Source organism: Carettochelys insculpta, chromosome 12 (genome assembly GCF_033958435.1).
Source record: "Carettochelys insculpta isolate YL-2023 chromosome 12, ASM3395843v1, whole genome shotgun sequence".
Classification (NCBI taxonomy): domain Eukaryota; kingdom Metazoa; phylum Chordata; order Testudines; family Carettochelyidae; genus Carettochelys; species Carettochelys insculpta.
Window position 1 is genome coordinate 24,882,798 of NC_134148.1, and position 21,492 is coordinate 24,904,289.

General features: G+C 44.4%; 1 protein-coding gene across 5 annotated transcripts in view; it reads right to left on the minus strand.

Moving 5' to 3' along the window:
- FBN1 (fibrillin 1) overlaps positions 1-21,492 on the minus strand; it is a 220,712-nt gene that overhangs the window by 23,420 nt on the left and 175,800 nt on the right. For all 5 annotated transcript variants that reach the window (XM_075007180.1, XM_075007179.1, XM_075007176.1 and 2 more), the window contains exons 43-52: positions 21,355-21,426; positions 18,290-18,415; positions 15,875-15,997; positions 12,858-12,983; positions 10,444-10,560; positions 9,516-9,644; positions 6,717-6,836; positions 5,376-5,501; positions 3,062-3,211; positions 236-301 (exon numbers count right to left, since the gene is read on the minus strand). In XM_075007180.1, the coding sequence (XP_074863281.1) occupies positions 236-301; positions 3,062-3,211; positions 5,376-5,501; positions 6,717-6,836; positions 9,516-9,644; positions 10,444-10,560; positions 12,858-12,983; positions 15,875-15,997; positions 18,290-18,415; positions 21,355-21,426 (1,155 nt within the window). The remainder of the gene's footprint in view (positions 1-235; positions 302-3,061; positions 3,212-5,375; positions 5,502-6,716; positions 6,837-9,515; positions 9,645-10,443; positions 10,561-12,857; positions 12,984-15,874; positions 15,998-18,289; positions 18,416-21,354; positions 21,427-21,492) is intronic.

The window sequence follows — 21,492 nt, forward strand, 5'->3', positions numbered from 1 at the left end:
CGTAAGACCGGACATGGTCTCCTCTAGGTTAATTAATGGAGTGAGAGAGAAGTTCAAGTCTGAATTTTACATTTGTAAATAACTCCTTGCTGAAGGTCTGTACAAAACAAACCCAGGGCTTTCGACAACGCTGCAGAGAAATGATTTTTAATTGGAAGGGAGAGCAGCTGATGGACAGGAAATTGCCCACCAGAGTTATGACCATGCAGTAATGTTCAGAGCACCAATCACTTACCAAGCCGTACATCTCCTGGTCCAATGAGGATGCCAATGCCAAATGGACAAATTTGACGAAATGCCTCTGTAAGTGAAATGTATATGTTAAACCGTATCACAAGAATACATGCAATGCATTTATTATCAGGTTAGTGTATGGTGGGATGCACTCTTACCATTCCAGATAGGCAGCTGTCATTTAGATAACATTCAAGAAAGCTGGGTGCATGCACACACTCGAACGCAATAAACTATACATACTTGTACTCCTGTACATGTAAAGTATTTGTATTTACATTTCATTTTTACCATGAGCCTATATAAACTTACTACTAGCATTGTTTATTTTATCGTTATGGCAGCCATTAACTAGAAGATTACTGTTAAAAGCAGCAAAATATCAGTAACTGTGCTGTTGTTTCTTGTTACTAAAATTTCTGGAGAAAACAGCTTGATCTGATTGTAAACCAATATATATGGAATCCTGTGGAGCCACAGATTAATAGCTGTCTTCTATATATTAAGCACTGCTTTTATTATAGACAGACTGAGGTTGAGTTAGTTCAATGTCAACAAACTAATTGAGCTCTTTTTGCAAGATTTCAAATAGCAGAAGTCTTGCACGATCAGGTTGCTGTCCACTCTTTGGCATGGAGAGCAATGTTTTCCCTTGTTTATGTGAGTCACTTAGCACACTGGGCACTCAAAAATAAATTGAATCATCATTAATTTCTATTACACTCAACCAAAATGAATGTGCTCACAAGATTTCCATCAATTCAGATTCAGAAGATAGAATCCTTCTGATTTCGAGTCAAACCCAGAACAAATAACCCCAACAAGCTTTGGGGCTGAATCCAAAACCATGTGAACCTCTCCCACCCATAAAATCTGCGTAGGTGGGTGGAGTCTTGGATTTGAGATTTAGTTCAGGCCCATACTGAGATATTATCAATCTACTCTACACTCAGACTGTTACTGATCCTTCCACAAGATACAGTATTTCAGTACACTATGGCTGTGCCTACACTACAAAAATAACTTCGAAGTAGAGCATCTACACACACTCTACTTAGAAGTTAAACTTCGAAGTAGGGCACTACTCCATTCCCAGGAATGGAGTAAGGACTTCAAAGTTGGGCTCCCTACTTCTAAGTTAACTTCGAAGTAAGGGAAAAAAATGTGCGTAGACTCTCTGCAGGCTACTTTGATGTAGTGCCTAACTTCGAAGTGTAGACACACCCTATGAGTAGGCTTCCAATGCAGCAGATTTGTATTGTTTTAGAGACAGTTGTAGAAGTTCTGTATTATGGCTTAACTTTAACATATTTGCTCCCTTTCACTGCAACTGTATAAAGGGGAATAAAGTGAAACAGAGTGGTGTAGGACAGCACTGAAATCAACCAAGATCTTGATTGGATGCTCTTCAGAGAGGGTGAAATTCAGCTCCATGTAGAGGGTCATTATAAGGTCTCTGCATCACACATGCCTTTAAAGTAGGGCTTAAAATGAGTTGTAAGTGATACATAAGCTTTAGGCTGACCATCTGCTCTAGGGCACATTTCTCATGGAGGAGAAAGTCAACAAGGAATGTTTAAAGGAATTCTGCATCCTCCAGGGTAAGAAAGCTTAGGGTGTTCAAGGCTCAGAAATTTGAAAGCAATTCCTTTTTTAAAGATAAAAAAAGAGCCTTGATCTTGTCATCTGATTTTGAGTCAGACCCAGAACAAATAAACCCTGAAGCTTTGAGGTTGCATCCAAAACCACCCCTACCCCTCCCACCCATGCTTCAGACTGGGACAAACATGTGAGGAAGGAAAATGTTCTAAAGCTCACCCTGTTTTTCTAATGCACTCTACCCATTTGGTTTGCACAGAAATAGCATAATTTAACCACCCTTGTGGGCAGTGGGGAAGAAGTTTTCAACTAGCACAATAGGGAAAACTGATATTTTCTTTCTTTCTGAGCAACATCTCCCCTATTTGTTCAGGAGCTGAATGCATTAATATGTCATTGCAAACAGTAATGCTGGTAATCACAACTGGTCATTCTGAGTTAATGAACCTGGAACACAACTGCACTGACAGTGCAAATTCCATAGGTGTCTATTGTGTAAGAAATTGTCCATCAACACTTCAACTGAGTGCTGCTCCAGGGTCTTTTGAAGTGCTGTGGCAGCACTGCTCCAGCTACATGCAGCTGTGAGGAAGTTCGGGGGTGCCCTGAGGGCTGACTTCCCTTGGCCCCACCCCTTCCAGGGTGTGGAGCCAGGGCCTCCTTCCGCTTCACTCCAGGGCCCACAGAGGCTGTCAGCACGACTGCCTGACTCACTTTCCTAAGTCAGGGCCACCGTGAATAATCGATTTTCCTGTTCCCCTGTGTTTTGTCTTCCACAGCTAAAAAATGAAGCAAAGCTTTTCAAAATAAGAAAACATGGTTGTAAGCCCACAATGACTGGCAAGGAGACTCCGAGAGGTGAGGGTAAGAGCTGAGCTGAATTTTAGAGCGACAATTTAAAAACAAAGCCTGACTACATTTCAAGCTTTTGTGGCCCTTTTTACAGCCTGGCCAGGGCATAATGCCATTTTACCTAAATTTAAAATAACAAAATGTACAGTATTAGAAAGCTCCAGAGCAGATTACTCATACCCCAATTGTATATACTTCCCATAAAAACCCTGAAATGGTACAGATATTTTTTGACAAATGGGTATATTGTGTACCTTTCCATAGCACAAGGGCCTTTACTTTATTAAAAGAAATATTACGTGATATGATCAAACAAAACAATCTACCCTTCCTTGGGAACTAAATTAATTCTTCCAGACTAAGCATAACAACATACCATCTTCTTCCTCTGGGCAAAGCTCACATGGATCACCCCATCCTTGTCCTTGCAAGGCACAGCAACATTCTTGCTTGGAATGGTTTCTGGATTTGGGAATTGAACATTTGCCATCTTCAAATTTGGTAAAGCAATAACTCACTCGCAGATCTGCATGAACAAAAGCACATTGTAATACAGTTCTGCATTAAAAACCTTCAGACTTCGTGCAACTGGTATGTGAAAATCAAAACTTAGGCTAATTACAAGACAGCTTCCATCTGGATGATCTTAAAATGCATTGCTGTGGCCAGTGGTTCCAGTAAATTGAAAGAGAAGAGAGAACCTTCCCTACCCCAGCCAAGGAAGATGAGATCCATTGGACACAGCTGCTAATCTAACTAGGGAGAAGAGGAGGAATTGTGCTCTTCCCAACCTCACTCCCCTTTCCTGTAGCCCCACTTCATTCATATATATTCTGTTAGAGCAACGATCTTTAGTTAATAAGCCACACACACACTGAAAGGCATGATTCAACCCTGGATGATAATACTGTACGTAAGAAGTAATAGAATAGCAATTTTCAACAGGCCCCTTGGTTCTGTGGTACCACACTGTGCTCTTATGAGTTAGGCGACCCAAATACTGGCACACAAGTGAGATCAGAGATTGCATGCCTCCAGCAGGCAGACAGTTGGCAGCTCCTCAGGCTGGCACTCAGACAGCATAAGGGTCAGCTGCAGCAGCAGCTGCTCATCCAGTTTTCTGGCAGTAAGATCAGTGCTGGGCAGCGGCCAGATTTCAGAAAAGCTTTAGGTAATGTTAAGTTTTAAACAGAAGCTTGTTTGGCTCAGTACATTCAAAAACCCGAACCTTCTTCAGAAAATACTCATTGCTTGAAGTCCAAAGTACAGATATAAATTAACAGTCCTGTGACAAGCCACAAGAAATAATTGTCCTCTTTGATAAAAGATAAGGTAAAGTTGCATTAGTTGAGTAGTTAACTGCTTTGCTTTGTGGGTGATTTTTCAGAAGATGGATAGCACCTGGGCTTTGTAAGGGCAGCTCAGACAGCGCTAGTATTGTCACCCCTATTTTCACACTGCCAAACCAAACGCTTATTGCAGGTTAGATTCACCGCACCAAAACCACAATCTCATTTAGCTACCATGGAATAAAGAACACACACTGGTTTCAACAAGTATCCCTGTTCTTGGGCCAAACTGGACTACAGAGATCCTTGTCACTGGTGATTCTTGCTGGGCCTACTGTGCATTGCATTTCTGAAACTGGATGTCTGTGAGTTGGGAAGTTTATATCTACCTGAGCTTCTTCAAAGTCCTTCACCTCAGTTTGCTGCACTTATGTGCAGGTAATAACAGGCCTACATCTTTTCATTCTTTGCTGTTTGGCTTTTGATCAATTCCATGATTATGCTCAAAACACTGCATGTGATTCTGGTAGAACAAAGGCATCTAAACCTTTTTAACCCGAGGCCTTTACTTTTCCTACAATAGTGCTTCTACAGGGTCTTCTAGTCTTTTCTTTGCCACATTTTCCTGCTGAGGAATAGTCTGTATCTGACACTATTTAACAACTGCTAATTCTTTTTCACATCCACTCTTTTCTTTTCATCTTTTCCATTAGTATTACTTTAACATAAGCTCTTCTGTATATTCACCCTCAGTTTCCATATATACCCTTTGTGTGTGTTCAAAGTTCAGAGCAGCCATCTGTCTTTATGTTCAGCTTTTTCCTTCTAAGACTTCTAAACTTATTCTCCAAGTGGGCGAGGAAAAGGTATGAGGAGACAGGATTTTATTACCTAACTTTTAATTGCCACTCTCTCTCTTGTGCTGAGGAGACAGTGTGGGAGAGAATCTAGGCCAGAGTACACAAGCATCAAACTTTCCTTGTGGAATAACACGACTAGGGCTAGGTCCACACTAGACCTTAAAGTTGACTGTAATACACCATTCCATCTACAGCAGTTGTGTAGCTGGAATCGATGTACCTATGATCAATTTATGTATTTATCCTTGGTCAGGATGGTCAACAGCAGCAACTCTTCTATCAACCTCCCTAACTCCTTGTGAGACTGAGGAGTACAAGGGTCGAATGCTGACCCTTGATAGTTCGATTTCTTACATTCCCACTAGACACATGAAATCAAACCTCAGAAGATCAACCCTGGCAGGGTGAATCTCCCAAGTAGTGTAGATGTACTCAAGATTCCACAGCCTTTCTGTTGCATTAGGAACAGGTCTCTAGTAAATTTTTTTGTAAACCTAAAGCAAATAAATATATGAAGACCCATAAGTATGAAACAACTTGCCTTGGCATCGTCTTCCTGTGGAAGACAGTATAAACCCTTCAGGGCAGAGGCATGTGAAACTGCCTGGAGTGTTGCTGCATGTGCCCAAGGCACAGATTTCTGGCTCTTCTACACATTCATTAATATCTGCAAGAAAAGTAAGACAATACTTCAGCAACCAAAACTATTGCATGGGCAGTGGTAGAACACAAAATATAATGGACAATACCCGGCAGAGTAACTGAGATCTAGCTGGCATTCCACTGCACAGATTCAGCTGAGAGAAAATTCCTGTGCCGTAATGAAAATAAACTTTAGTTCTCTATTGATAATAAATCCAGGTGTATAATCTGGGACTAACTTCCAAAGATGTTTCCAGTGAACAAGCCCAACATAATGAGACCTCTCTAGGTCATACAGGTTTTTAAAAATGTCTTTCTGGGGTCACATCCAGTGTTCCCTCTATTTTTTCCCATCCATGGGTGGAATAAATTTTGTAATGTGCACCAAGGCATTTGCAAATGTGCACCACCAATAGAAATACATGCTGCTGGTAGCTGTGGGCACTCTGCTAATCAGCTGGATGGCACCTGAATCTCTTCTGGATGGCTGCCCAAGCGCTCAGCTTAAAGGGCCCACTGGTCACATCCCACCATCTTTAGTCAGGCAAAACTCAGATTCATGCTTGGGTAGCGCTCAGTGATGACAGCTCAGGCCATCCAGCACTGCACATTACTAAGAGAAAAGTACAACCGGTTATTCAGGTACCACAGTGATACATACGTACACAGACTAACAGTTTGCCTCCTAAATGAGTAAAACTCTCTGTGGCTGCTTAGCCTGGAAGAACTAATTTAAATATAGTTTTTTAAAATTAAAACCATTTATACTCACATACATTATACAGCACACACCAGGGCTGTCAACAGAATAACCAGGCCTGTGAGCAAGGTAGGGGGCCAGCTTTGAGCCTGAAAGAGATGTCTGCGCTTGGGGCTCGCATCCCCAGCCAGCCCTACACTACGGCAGAGCCTATGCTGGCTGGGGCTCTGACAGTGATTTGAACGGCCCAGGCTCCAGCTGCTGCAGTAGCGGCAGAGACAGCTGGAAGTCCCAGGGCCCTTTTAAACTGCTGAGACTCAGGGTCTCTCCCCTCGTCAGCAGCCCTGGAACCCATGTATAGAAAGTTCACAGGATACTTAATTTTATTGGAATGATTCTATTATATGATTAGGTTCAGACAGTTGATGGTTAAAAATGACACCTCAAGGCCCATCAAGAGGTGTGACTATACACACTATTAGAACAGAGAGCTGCTTTTGACCCAGCTACCATGATGAAATACAAATGACCTTTACCGACCTTCACATCTGTCATTCTGCAAAACGTAGCCAGGAGGACAGATGCATCTGTATGTCCCATCCAGGTTCTGACACGTGCCAGGCGAGCATCTACCAGGCTCCACTGCACACTCATTGATATCTGCAAGCAAAGACATGAAGGTGCAATGAGCTCACATTCAGAACTGTCCTGCTCCCATCAAGTTAAGTGCAAAACTCCTGGTGAAGAGGATGGAAGTATTTATTGCTCACAAGGCTCTGGGAGGGCAAGGAGGCAGTGTCCCCCTTTTTACGAGGAGATTCATATGCTATTTACCTTGTAAATCAAGGAGGACAGACTATTCTTCATCCCAAGAATCATCATTTCATCCCCAAATCAGACATATTAAATACTTCTGGCAGGGAGCAGGCTCACAAGAAGCGTGAAGTGATACCAAATGTGAAACATTTTTATTAAGCACCACAGATCACCTCTTATGCTGCTCCCTTTGCCGTAAACAGCCCCCTACCCCACCTTTTTCTCCAGGCATCCGCTCTCATCTTCTCTAAAACTGTCTTCCTCCAGGTGTCCTGCCTATGGGGCCATCCCTACCAATCCACAAAGTACATGGTTGTGCAGGGCTCCACGACACTGGAGGCACCAAGCAGCTGCCGGGGGAGGGGAAAGCAGGTAAGAGAGCAGGATGGGGAGTTGAATACACCAGCACATTCTGGGGACGAATTTCAATGAGACTGGGAACGGGGGTTAGGGAGGGAGGGGAGTAAGCCACCTGGGCTCAGTCTTGGTTGGATCCCCTAATGCAGAAGCCATGGACTTCCCCTGGCTAGGGAGAGGGTTTGCAAATGCTCTGCTCACAGCTGGCTGGCTGCATTCCCAGCCTGCCAGCCAGACTGCCCCTCTGCTCTGCTCCAAGTGCACATGCACAGATCTGGGAAGCGGGGAGCCAAGGGCAGGGTGGAGTCCCCACTCCCCTGGCCCAGGGCAACAGGAAGCTGCAGTGTGGGGGACCCTTTAGTCCCACTCCCTGGGCAGGGGACAGCTTTGCTGAGCTCAGTGCTGGTGGCTCAGCTGAGACACGAGAGCCTGGCTGTGGCTGGCTGCCTGAGGAGCTGGGGAAGTGAGTGACTCACGCTTCCTGGGCAGCCAGCCCCAGCCATGTGTTCCAAGTGCTGAGTAGGTCAATGCCCACAGCTGCCCACCCAGTGCCGTGCCTCCCTCCCTGCTCCTCCTCCTTTCTTCCTCCCAGCTCCACTGGCCCCAGGATGCCCCCCCATCCCTCTATTCCCTTGTCTGTCCCCCATTCATCACCTTCCCTACACCCACAATTCCCCCTGTTCCCCTCCCCCCTCACTGCCTTCCTTCCCCTGACTGTCCCTCTGCCCCCCAGTCCCTTCAAAGTATCCTCCCGTTTCTCTGGCACCCCTCACTGTGCCCGATCCTCACTCACTACATGGGCAGGAGGAGTGGCCGCAGCTCCCATCTTCCCATCCCACAGATGTCACTGTGGTGCTGGCAGCAGTGCCTGGTGGCGTGACCTGATCCCAGGTTTGCTGCAGCTTTTGCCCCTCTGCACCCCAAGAGGTTCCACACCTTTCTGCTTATCTCCTCTACTGCAATCGGACCAGCAGGGCAGGGGTGAACTAAGCAGGACAGCAGTTTACAGTGTTGCCCTTGATCAGCTTTTAGAATGAATAAGTTGTTAGGAAAAGAACATTATTATCTGGTCAGAGCTATTTAATGTGGCAAGTTTTCCATTATTTTAAGCTTCTATTAGTATTGCTGAGAGCAAGTCAGACACAGGGGCATCAGCTTAACAGTACTGCAAAGGGCACCATAAATCCCAAGGACGGCCTTGCCTGCCTACCTTCTTCCTGTCACCACTAACTCCCCTTTCCCCTGACACGTTCTCTGTCCCATTGTCTTATTTTGATTGTCTGCCTTTGGGCCTGCTCCTGAAAACCCATCTGCAGGTATGCTCACTTCTGTGCACAGTGCCACTGAAGTCACTGGGATTATACGAAGAAGCAAGCATACAGGAGGGAGAAAGGCCCTGCCGGACCAGGCCCCTATGCATAAGGGGGCAGGCTGGTCAGGAAAGGTGCCCTATTACACGTTTGTAAAGTACCATGGTAATCTGCAGAGCAATGTATGTGCTAATTAAGAACTACTATAAAAGAATGAAGTGAAATCCAACTCCAATGAAAGCGGAAGATCTGGGAAAGTCCCTGGACCTTTTATCAGAGAGGTAGCCTTGTCAGTCTGTATCTTTGAGAACAACAAGAAGTCCTGTGACACCTTATAGACTAGCAGATATTTTGGAGCATAAGCTTTTGTGGGCAAAGACCCGCTTCATCAGATGCATCTGATGAAGCGGGTCTTTGCCCACAAAAGCTTATGCTCCTAAATATCTGCTAGTCTATAAGGTGTCACAGGACTTCTTGTTATCCTGGACCTTTTGTTTCCCTCAAATGTATGCAAGATGTTATTCTAAAAATGGTTTTTAATTTTACAGGCACTGGCCTACAAGGGATTTGACAAACCCACTCACCCCACCAAAGAGAGGAACTATGGATAACTTTAGCCTGTCCTAGAGCAAATTTCCTTCCTGGCTGGGTGCATGATACCTTAATGATTATTTTTGGGATATTAACTGTTACATAGGCACACGCTCCCACAGAACTTGTGCTCTTTAAAAGGCAGAGTGATAGCCAGGGAAGTTCTTCTCTACTCTGCCTCTTCCTCATCATTTTAATAGGGACCATGGGCTGAGGGTTTATGGTCCCTTTGACATAGTAAACCAATGATAGATTAAAAACTCACCAACACAAGTCCTGCCCTCTGGGGGCACCTCGTACCCATCGTTGCACAGACACTGGAAAGACCCAATGGTGTTTATGCAGCGGCCATTCCTGCAGAGCATCCCATTTCCACTCGCACATTCATCCATATCTAAACCAAAAAATTAACATGAAAAACAAATGGCAAACAGCCACAGGGATTACATACATGCAAGGAGGAATTCTGCTCGTATCCTCACAGCACAATATTGATACATTCAGGGGGCACACCTCTTTATCTGTCTCTATATGTAAAGTGTTTTCCCCAATATGGTCCCTGATCCTTCAAAGCAATATGCATACATGGGTTTTTCCTTCCAACCGGAGTCCCAATTGCCTTCAGCAGGGCCATGGGCTGAAACAGCCTTTCACACCCCCTTAGAATCCCTTCACTGAAACTGCAGAGAGGATGATGAGAACAGCTTCTTCTGTATCCTAAATGGTTTTGCTTTTCTCAAAAACTACTGGGGAAAAACTGCAGCCAGTTGACTGTTATGTGGGACCCCCCCACCCCCAAAAAGACAGATACTTAGCACAGGCTGTATTTTTGAAGGCACATGTTCAAGTAGCTGCCAGAAGTGAGGGGCGAGAGATTAGTACAACAAGGTGGGTGAGGTAATAATCTTTTATTGGGCCAAATTCTGTTTTACTGATTTTGGTTCAATAAAAGGTATTATCTCATCCACATCATTTGTCTGATATCCTGGGACTGGCACAACTACCATTGCACTGCACATAGTATCAGACTGATCAACTGGGTTGCAGAGGAAAAGAATTGTTCTTTACTTCTAACTGTACTGACTTTACAGCTGGGATTCTAGTTCAATGGAAAAAGATGGCGACTGTGCCTGCGCAATTAGGACAACAGTCAGTCTGGATTGGTTTCAGCTACAGTATTAGTACCTCCTTACCTATGCAGTCATTATTGGGTGAAAGGATGAATCCATTGTCACAGCGGCAGTTGAAAGAGCCAATGGTATTTCGACATGTTCCATTGCCACATGGATCTCTCTCACACTCATTAATATCTAGGAAAGAGAAGCAAGAGCAAGAACTCTAATTACTAACTTACAATGAAGAGGGAGGCCAAATAGCTTAATAATGTGCAGAAGAAATTAACAAATTCTGTGTCATTAAAAGAGGAAATGAGAGAAAAAAAGACTAAGCTTTCCTAAAAAAGGAAGGTCTGAGACAGGGTTATATATTTGAATGATAATGTCAAAAGATTTTTTTCTTGAGCAAGGGCCAATCCACAACTTGTTTATATGCAGCTGACACCTTGTCCTTTCCAATGGAAGGATAAGCTGACCTCGTCTTTAAGGGATCTGCAGTTTCCTCAGCGGTTTTTAGGGAGTTGGCTACCTCTAACTGGGACACACCCAAAATCTCAGTGAGAAAACTAGAAGAAACTCAAGACAGAGGGTACATTTCTTCTCTCCTACTCTAACAACATTTCCACTGAAAAGGGACAAATTGGCCCCTATCTGACCAGTCTTGAGATGAGCACTACAGAAGCAAAGGCTTAGAAGTTCAGATGGAGTAGAGTTATTTTGAATTAATGGACAGCAAAACTGGGCATAAGACCACTGAAGTCAGCAGGTAATTTGGCCCTAAAGCTGTAGCTTTTTAGAGGGCTTAATATGAGCTGTGTTTCTGCCTGGCATGAAATCAGGCCTTTATATACATCATCTTTAGGCAGTTTTATAATTAGTGCATTGCAAAGTTGCACTTATTAATCTGTGGAACCCAATTCTCCAAGGTATGATTGAAATCAGAGAGTTAGTAAAATCCTAAAAAAGACATTTATATGAAGGGGGAAAAAAAACCCGCATCTGCACCTCTGTGAAGTAGAATACTTCTTAAGTCATACGCTCTATATTCTAAGACTACGTCTACATTACCAGATATAAAATCAAATTTAATAAAATCGAATTCAATGCTGGGTTTTATAAATTCGACTTTGAGTATCCTCACTTCCCCAAAGAGTTCAGTTGTCATACTGAATGGCCAAACCACTGACTATTGCAGCAGTGCATTGTGGGAATCTATCCCACAGTTCCCTCAGCCCTGCATTCTGAATCCTGCCCCTGCTGCACCCCCAACGCCAGCAGTGCTCACCCTGCTGTCTGGTTCCTGGGTCTCCGCAGGTTGGGGGAGTTGGAAAATTGACCAGTAGTGCCTGGTTCGCCACAGCAGGGTGCCAGGTGCAGCAGTGCCAGTCAGTTTCCCAGCTCCACACCACTCACAGACCCTGGGAGATTCCACTCGGAGGAGCCAGGAAACTGACTAGCGCTGCTGCACCATTCAGCCTCTGAAGGCTAATGAGTTTGATTCAAAGACACGGCACTTCCACACCAGCCTTCATTCGAGCTTGGCACTACACCCAGCTGGTTTTAATGATGTTACGATATTGATGCTAAGGCTCCCTAAATCGAGCTAATCATATTTACAGTGAAGACAGTCACTCGGTACAATCAAGCTGACTGCCTTAACCTCAAATTTTTCTGGTAGCGTAGCTGTAGCTTAAGTCATAGGCTCCCTATTCTTCAGGGCACAAGACAACCACTAACTGATGCAGAATACATTAAATCCTCAATTTAATGGACTAATGGGAGGAGGAGTGTCTGTTAAACCTGAAAGTCCATTAAACAGGAGGGTTTAGCAACCTCCCCGTCCAGGCTCCCCCAGCCCCAGTCCCCTCGGCCTTCCCCCAAAAATGCCTGCAACTCACTGGGACCACGGCCACTGAAGCTGCCCCACACCAGGACTGGAGCTGTCCCATTATATGGCTGGAGCTGCCCTGAGTGGAGCAAAGCCACCGCTGCTGCTGCCAGGGCCACCATGTGCGCCTCCCACCAGAGGTGGAGCTCATAGGCGAGTGCCCTTTGCCTGGTGGGAGATGTGCACGGCAGCTCTGGCTGCCACGGTCCAGGCAGCAGTGGAGGGTTCGGCGGCTGAAAGTGGTGGCTCTGGTAAGTCACCTTACTTTTTGGGAGCAGGTGGGACTTAGTATTTTAGGGGCGCCGATTAAGTGGACTTTGGGAACAATTGGGGTGGGGCTGGTGGACATCCATTGTTTCTGTAGTCTGCTAAATTGAGGTCCGTAAAAATTGAGGGTTTACTGCATATCTAGTCTAGTTCGATCCATAGCTGGCAACTAAGTTGTTTCTTGATCCCTTTTCTGGAGCATCAGTTGCTGCTCACCATCAGAGCAAGTAACTAGATGAAAAATGTCTCTGGTCTATTCCAATTTAGCAATTATTGTGACAGAGAAAAGGCCGCAAACTCCTTATTCATTAAACTAACAGCATAACTTAATACTTGCCCATGCACATGGTTTGGTCAGCATTGGTTTTGAATCCTGAATGACAAATGCAGTAGAAGCTTCCGACTGTGTCAATACACTGTCCATGGCTACAGATATTGGGAATTTCCAGACATTCGTTGCGATCTGTAAATAAAAGAAATCCTGAAAATTCTTCTGTACACCACAAAGCTAGAAAAAGACAAACAGACAGCCGCACTGTGGTGGCTTCTCCACGGCTTCCTTCAGCTGGAAGAAGCTGGGGAGAAGCCATGCCTGGCTCCCAGAGCGGCGGGAAGCCAGGAAACTGACCAGCACATCGCTGGTCAGGTTCGGGGCTACCACAAGCAGAGGGGAGCTGAGAGCCAGGCTGCCACCTGGTCCCTGGCTCCTCTCCATTCACTGGAGCTAGGAAACTGACCAGGGCTGGTTCCTTCATCAGTTTCCTAGCTCTCCCATGTGGCGCGAGAAATTTGACTTATGCAGGGGTTGCGAGAAATCAGGGATCTACTGTATAATTTAAAATGACAATTGTTCTCTCTTGGCAATAAAAGACTAATCTGTTAAACACAAAATGGAATAGTTACAGTATTAGCTGCTCCTTGGACCCAATCTTGCATGGTGAGTAGTACCTGCAACCCCCATTGACTTCAGTACGGCTGCTGGGCCCTTTGCTATGGGGCTTTGCAGGCTAAAACCCTTCATCAACCACTTTTCTGTTGACTGTGATTGTTCTACCTTATTTTCATTAAATATAAAACAAGAATAAAATACAGGGAAGTAATGCTTGTGCCAATTTGTATTAGGGTATTGTGGCTCATATCAGAACCTTTCCTGGTCTTCCTGTTCTGCTATAAAGAAGGAGTTACAACAATAATGCTGGTAACGACACACTGAACATTTGCACATGTTACCATGTACCTTAACAAAACAAAACAAGCTTTGGTTCTCAAAGTGATTTCTTTTCTGCCCCTACACCCTTTTCCCACAAAGCATTGTAAAACAATGCAAAACTGCCCTGCAATAAAAAGCATACTTCCTAAAACTCAAAAGCATAGGAGAAGAAAATCCAAGGAAAACTTTACCAAGTTCCTTTGTAATTATTATTTTGTCCAGAATGTATACAATGTTTACAGCTACTTAGCACACAGCTCTTGGTAAAACTTTCCCAATTCTTTAAGTAATCAAGATAACAAGAATGCCTACCCTAACCCTAGCTATTATGTTATCTTTGGAAAACAGAATGAATGGAACAGAGATCTATAGTCCTGGACAAATAAGTATGTTAAAATAATATCCAGGTCTTATTTAAGTCCACAGAACAGTGAAAAGTTTATTCTTAAAATTTCTAAGCTAGCTATTGCACATCACCTAGCGAATAAAACTATGCTGCCATCAGAGATGCCTAAACGGCAGCCATTTTTTAAAATCTGAGAGGTAATGGTTAAATTTTTGTCACGGATATTTTTAGTATAACTCATGGACTGGTTACAGACAATAAACAGAAATTCACAGCAGCCTATGACCTGGCTGTGATGTCAGTAAACATAACTGTGGGGGTAAGAGGACAGAGGAGGGAAGAATGACAGCTGGAGTCCCATTCGGCATTGGGGGAGAGGGATTGACAGCCCAAGCCTTGGCATGGGGGGTGGAAGAACTGCCCCAGCCCATTGATAGCCCCAGGCGCACCGTCCCAGCTCCAGCTGCAGGTGCTGACAGCTGAGGACATCAGAGAATCTGTGACTTGTGACTAAACTATATCCTGAGTTGTAACACATTTAGCAAGTGACAATGCAAACTGCAATAATTATGTCCAGGCAGGGGAAAACACTACATATTCCCCAGGAAGCTTTTGCCTTTTCAGGGTCAGAAAACAGTAGTTTTCCTTGTTTTCATCTCCTCAGATAAAGCATAGGTGAAGGCTTAAGCTCAACAGAGTTAGTTCAGGGAAGGAGCTTTAGGAATAGGTGGGTACAAATGGCCTACGTAGATACCTAGCCCCTCAGTCTTTATGAATTTTTGACTATAACACTGACCACTTATAAGTTCCCTTAGCTCTGTTTACTCAGTTTCATTTTTAAGGCTAATTAAATAAAAGCTAGAAAAATTACTATATGGCTGCATATGAAAGTCAAACAAAAACCAATCTGTACACTATGTATTATTATTATTGCCTACCAGTGGTCAAGATGGTGCTTGGTCTTGCCATGAGTGCAAGGCTCTGGACTTAATAAGTATGCTACTCCATATCTTGCCACTGTGGTTTGTTACGGTGGTACATGCAGCTAACACTAGCTATGTACTGTACTAAACATGCATCAAGGCTTTTAGTTAGATTTCACCTGCTACCGTTCAAGACCATACTGTATTCAGTATTGGATTCAAATGATACGCTCATTTGGCAGATAATGTTTCAAAACCTCTCCCCAGAGATTCTCCGATAAGACTTACTTTGCAATCACACACCTGGATTTTTGCAGGCGTGAAGCATATAAACCATGAGAGAGATAAAAAGAAGAATTTTTACCAAAACCTTTGTATATTGTCAGGCAGTAGGTCCTCACAGCTCAAAACCAGAACATGCAAACGCTCCAATAGAGCTGTGGTCTGAGGGTAGCAGGAGGAATGTCCAGGGGGTGTGGTGGGACCCAGGCCAGCCCCAATGGGGATGGAAGTGCCACTCTGTCCCCAGGTGTGTTCCACCCCTGGCTGCAACTGCAGCGCTGGCTCTGCTTCTGCTCCCCAGTCTCAGCCCTCAACCTCCTGCATTTAGCCCCCATGCTAGCTGCCTGTCTGTGGCCCCACTCCTGCTCTATTCCTCAGCCTAGGGAATGTGGGGAGGGTGTGATACACTACATTACTGGAGGACATGAGGAAAAACTCTGGGCACCACTGCAGTAGAAGACTGTTTTTTCCTCCAACACCATCTTTTCACTGCACTCTTAACATATTAGCTTACAGTGACACATCAGTCCTGTAGCCTTTATAGAAGGCATAGAGTTAAGCCATGCTCTTCCAACAAACCCGTAAATACTCACCAGTGCACTGGCCTGTTGATGTGAACCTATAGCCAGGTTTACAATCACAGCGATAGCTTCCAGCTGTGTTGACACATTCTGCATTTCGCTGACACACTGGTCCGTTCTGGCATTCATCAATATCTTTCAATGCAAGAAAAAATACAACTTTAAGGATAAACTGACAGTGGACAAGAAAACAAAATGGACAAGTTTGACCTCGCATGCCTGGCACCCTTGGGACCTGACTGGGGAGGGTGTCTTGTTTATTGGGGATGTTCCTGCACCCTGGCAGCTGTGAGACACTGAAGAGATAGCATGCCCAAACCAACTGACATTATTCTTCAAGAAGAAAACAACAAAGCATTTTGTTTGTGTGGCAGCCACAGTTTTTTTTAAATCATACAGTAGGTTTAAAAAATATACATTTTTAATTCCAGACTCTATTTTGAATCTTGATAACTGCAGCAGCCACTGACTAGCCATTAAATAGCATCAGCGAACCTATGGGATGCACCAGCTAACCTGTGGAATACTGCAGATGCTCATATGGACAAACAGTGTAATCAAGTAGAATGGGAAGTGGACCAGGACTAGACATGCATTCTGTTCCTGGATGTGTGGCTGACTTACAATCTATGACCGTGGAGAAGCCTCTATGCACATTTTTGTCATGTTTATTAATCTTTTTGGCTTGGTGTTACCTCTTCAGCTAGGTGTTGCACCTACTTATGAGCTTACACCATGCTTAGCACAACGGTGCCCTGATCTTGACTGGGATCTTACAGAAACTGCTGCAAGATAAATACCAATACCCAAACAAAGATAGAGAAAAGAGGAATACAAATGATTGGGGATATGAAACAGCTTCCATATGAAGAGAAATTAAAAATACTTGACTTTTCATTTTATAAAGAAAAGGTGGTTAAGAAGAAATATGACAGAGGTCTGTAAAATGGTGACTAGTGTAGTAAAAAGCAAAGGAGTAAATAACACTTCTTTATTCATGTAACACAAGAATCAAGGGCAACCCAATGAAATCAACAGGTAGCCGTTTAAAAATAAGCAAAAGGAATTCCTTCACACAATGCATAGTCCAGGGGATGTTGTGACAGTCCAAACTATAATGGGATTAAAAAAGAACTAGGTAAGTTCATGAGAGATAGGTCCTTCAATTGCTATTAGTCAAGATAAGCAAGGATGCAATTCCATGCCAGAGGCTGGGAGCGGACGAGCCCTAACACACTGTTAGAGAACTTTCAGCTTTACTTGATATGAAAATCCACTAAAATATTTTTGATCATACCTTTGAAATACTTACACAAACCTTGTTTTCATTAGGAACAAAATATCAACTTGGAAGTGAACCCTGGTCTTGATCTGACATGGGAAGACCACCCACTGCTCATAGTTACATCCAGACCACGAAAAGTAAAAAGATTGTCAACCAGCTGTGGCAAGGGAAACTCACTCAAGACCTTTATGCTAGTTGGAAAAGCTGGTACATTGTTTCCAGAAATATGGCACCAAACTTTCCAGCCGGACAACAAAATGTTTTCATGAAGACATGTTTGGCCCAATTTTCTGATACTACTATGGATAAATTTGCAAGTACACCCAATTTGCCTCCATTTGAGTTACCAATTGACTAATGCACTGATTACACTCCTCCCTCGCTATACGAGCACAATTGGTTCTCAACTTTCAGCTCGTAGGCGAAAACTCATAAGAAGGACACTGACTTCCCATTACATGTAAAAGTCTCTGATTGGTTCCTAAGGGCTCCTAACGCCAGGAAGGAGTGGCATCATGTGGCCCTGCTTTCGAAAGGTAAGTGAATCTTGGGTTGGGGAGGGTTAAAGGCTGGAGAGAGGATTAGATTCTAGTGGCTGGTTGGGTCTGTGTGTGGGGGGAGGGGGAGTTCAGGCTGCACGTCCCCGGGAGGTACAGGGGGCAGGCAGGTCTGGCTGCTGCAGTTTGGGGCCAAGGGGCTGGTTGTGGGGGGCAGGCTGCAGGTCCAACAGGGGGTTCTGGCTGCAGGGCCACGGGGTCGGTTAGGCTGCTGTGTTATGGGGTGGCAGGGCTGGTGGGGGTGGTCTGGCTGTGGGGCCAGTTAGGCTGCCGTGGTTTGGGGCCGTGAGGCCGGCTGTGTGTGGGTGGGTGGGGTGTCTGGCTACGGGGTCGGTTAGGCAGCTGTGGTTTGGTGCCATGGGGCTGGTAGAGGTTCAGGCTGTGGGGCGGGGCTGCGGGGCTGTTGTCAGACTACAGTGGGTTGGAGCTGCAGGGAGGGGTTACACATATTAGCAGAAGGAGTTCACTCATTGAGTGAACTAAGGGAGGTATATGTGTCCCTTGTTTAAGCTAGTACTCATAAATAAAGTACTCGTTTAACGAGGGATGAGTGTACTATTTGTGACAAAAATATAAGTCTCTTACCTTCGCAGATCAGCAACTTGTCATTGTAAAAGAATCCCACTGGACACTCGCATCTGAAGCTTCCAACCATGTTAATGCAGACTCCGTTCTCACAGACTCCAGGGATCTCTCGGCATTCATCAATATCTGGAAAAATCGATTTTTAAATAGTCTGAAAGTGTCAGTTCATTCAATCCCCTTCCACAGAAAAGTTTTCTTATTCTCATGGGAGAATGTTATCGCAATGTTTAGCAACATGATTCGGTTACAGCGTGAAAAGGTATCAGACATTCAGTAATTCCTACATGTCTTGGAAGATGAAAAACAGTCTACTCAATGGCTCTCATTCTTCACTATATCCAAGATATGCCCAGCCCATGACAAGTTAGTCCAGCATAGAATTCCTCAGTTTCATCCTCAATTTTCCACTTCCTGCCTCGACATACCTCCTGCTATCTATCATGGTGGAGGTGAGGCTACAGGGCTAAAAAACAGCGGAGCCATCATCAACTGCCTGTATACCTGCACAAAGTTTCCTGGCAGGGAGGCAATTATCCACTTGCCACTTCAATTCACTTTGAGGCCCCTTTGTGCTAACCACATGGAACAATGTGTCTTTAGGGGACGAAAGAATCCAGTCTAACCTATCCTGCTGTTAGTTGAGAGTAATATAAACTGAACTTCTTCTGTACTAATAAAAAAATGCTCTTTGTTCTCTAAGAGCCAGCTCAATGGAAAGAGCGGGTCTTTAGATGTGGACCTCTGTCCTTCAGCTTAAAGAAACAAAGTCGGCTGGAATTCACGCATTTGTTACAACTCAATTTTACATCCACTTCCATAATCTGTTAAATTTTGGCTAGTTTTATGCCCTTTTAGAAAAGTCCTGAAGGCACCAACGACTAATAATATTTTAAATGCCTGTAACATTACGAGTTTGCACTGATTACATTCAGCAACTGCCTTTCCTGTTTTAGCAGGTTTGAGAGGCAGTTTATTATTTTTGTCCCTAAAAATGCAGCCAAAACATAAATACGGCAAATCTCACTTACTGGGCTCTTAAGTTATGTGTCTCCTTAGAAGCCTAAAGTCAGCATACAGATCAGAAAAATCCACAGAAGCCTTTTTCTTTAGGAAAAAAATGCAGTCTGTGGGGATCCACAGAGACCAATAAACATTATGGGAAGGGATACGCTACACAGCTCTCTTCAAAATTGAGATATTTTGCTTCTGACTTCGAAGGGACCAGTTTTGTTCCTTGACCAAGCCTTTAATTTCCTACTCAAAATTTGATGAGGCTGTTGATTTTTAGCCTGATTATAAAAGAGATGAGTCAAGGCAGAACCTAACTCCATCTCTGACTCCCACCAAGAGGGAAGCAGAACTCTGATGGGAAAAAAATGGAACCTAAACATAATGTTAACAGGTCCCACAAGGCAACGTGGACCGCTCCTGCAGTGGCTCTCAAGCTATTTACCGTTGTGGGCTACATGTTGAGTTCCCAGTGGGTCACATCCACACACTACATAGACTATGTGTGCGGCCCAGAGGATGTATCGTGGGCTGCAGCTGTGCGCTGATTGGGCCACAAGAGGGCTGTGGGTTGAGACCCACTAACTTAGTGTGTATAAGAAGTGGAGAGACCACCACTGCCCTCCTGAAGAAGTGAAAGGAGTAGTTTTGGTATCACGACCCAGAAAGGCTTACAAAGTACTGAAAGGACCCTCGGTGAGATGGCTGGGAGCTCCTGGAATGGGCAGCGATGGGAACAGCCAGCCCTCACTGCCGCCCAGAGCACACTATGCCATATATCCCCAGCCTTTAGTGCTGCCCTTTAACTCACCAGGTTCTGGTGCAGCTGCCCCTTTAGCCCCCACCCCGCTGACAGGCCCGAGTAAGCACCTTTGTCTTGCCAATGTGGCTAGGGGATACACCAAAAGCCAGCTGCATTGGCTGCTGCAACCAGGTTGAACAGTGCTAGCAGAATAAAATACTACAGCTGCCAGGGGGTACAGGCTGCAACACCTGCTATTAATTGCTACTGCAGGGTCTGCCTGTGGCGCACGTTTACCATTACTCCATCCTCCTTCGCACAGTACACATCGCATCATGTTCCACAGACAATGAGACTATGCAGGGCTGTGCACAGCCTCCCATGACTTCCTCTCTCTGAGCAGCTGATGGGGCCTGCACTTTACTACTTATCATTTAAATCTAATTTGCTGGGCATGCACAATGATTTTGGTCAACAAGTGCTTCTGGTAAGTGATCTGGTGCTTTGCTCCTCAACAGAACATGACACTATATGTCATATCTCTCAAGTATTTTTCTTTTTTTACATTATACACTGTATCTCACTAGGAGCTATTCTATAAGCTACCTTTGTAGGCTCTCTCTGTTGCCCATTAGCAGAGTATCTGGATGATAATTCACTTGGTTGCTGTCTAAACACTGTATTTCTGCTTGTTTCTTGTATAATTCTTGCTCCACCTCTTATTTGGCTTTTTGTGGGAATAAAAACAAAAGGAATCCCCCACTAAGGATGAATTTGGCCTCACTGACAAAACCAAAACAAAAGAGAGAAAAATGAGGAATTCATTTGTCACACACAATACCACTGCTACACACGACACCGCATCTGAGAAACATTCCAGTGGCCTAGAAAAAGGGATTGTTGGGTTAATTCAATACACTGAGGAATTGGTGTGAAACGTCAGATTAAATCTGTGCTCGAGTCAAAAGGAAACACACCTAATTCCTCCAAAACCAAATGCTGATTGGCCTGGCTCCCAGAACCTCTCTGATGTCTACGGACCATTCATCTAGCTCGATTACCCTTTCTTGAGAGCTTTCCATTACCGTGATCACAGGCAGCAACTGTCAGGGCTGCCAGCTAGGAGGAGCTGGGCAGAAAGTTTGCAGGATCTGATTTAAGACAAGGCTTAAGGTTGCCCAGAGAGTTGAATTTCGTGGCATTGTTTAGTCTTCATTCCTCTGCAGGAAAGAGCTGACTGTGAAAACAGTGCCTCCCTTTCCCCAGTGCATAGGTAGTGTGGCATTTAACTCAAAGCAGAGTAATCACAACTCACCAACTGGTAAACCTGTATAAATGTCAATGAAGAAACCAGGCCTTTGACTTCCACAGAGTGTCGAAAATTCATCTGTAGATGAAGAGAAACCCCAATTATCTCAAATGTATCAAATTAAGTGATTAATTTCACCCCAAG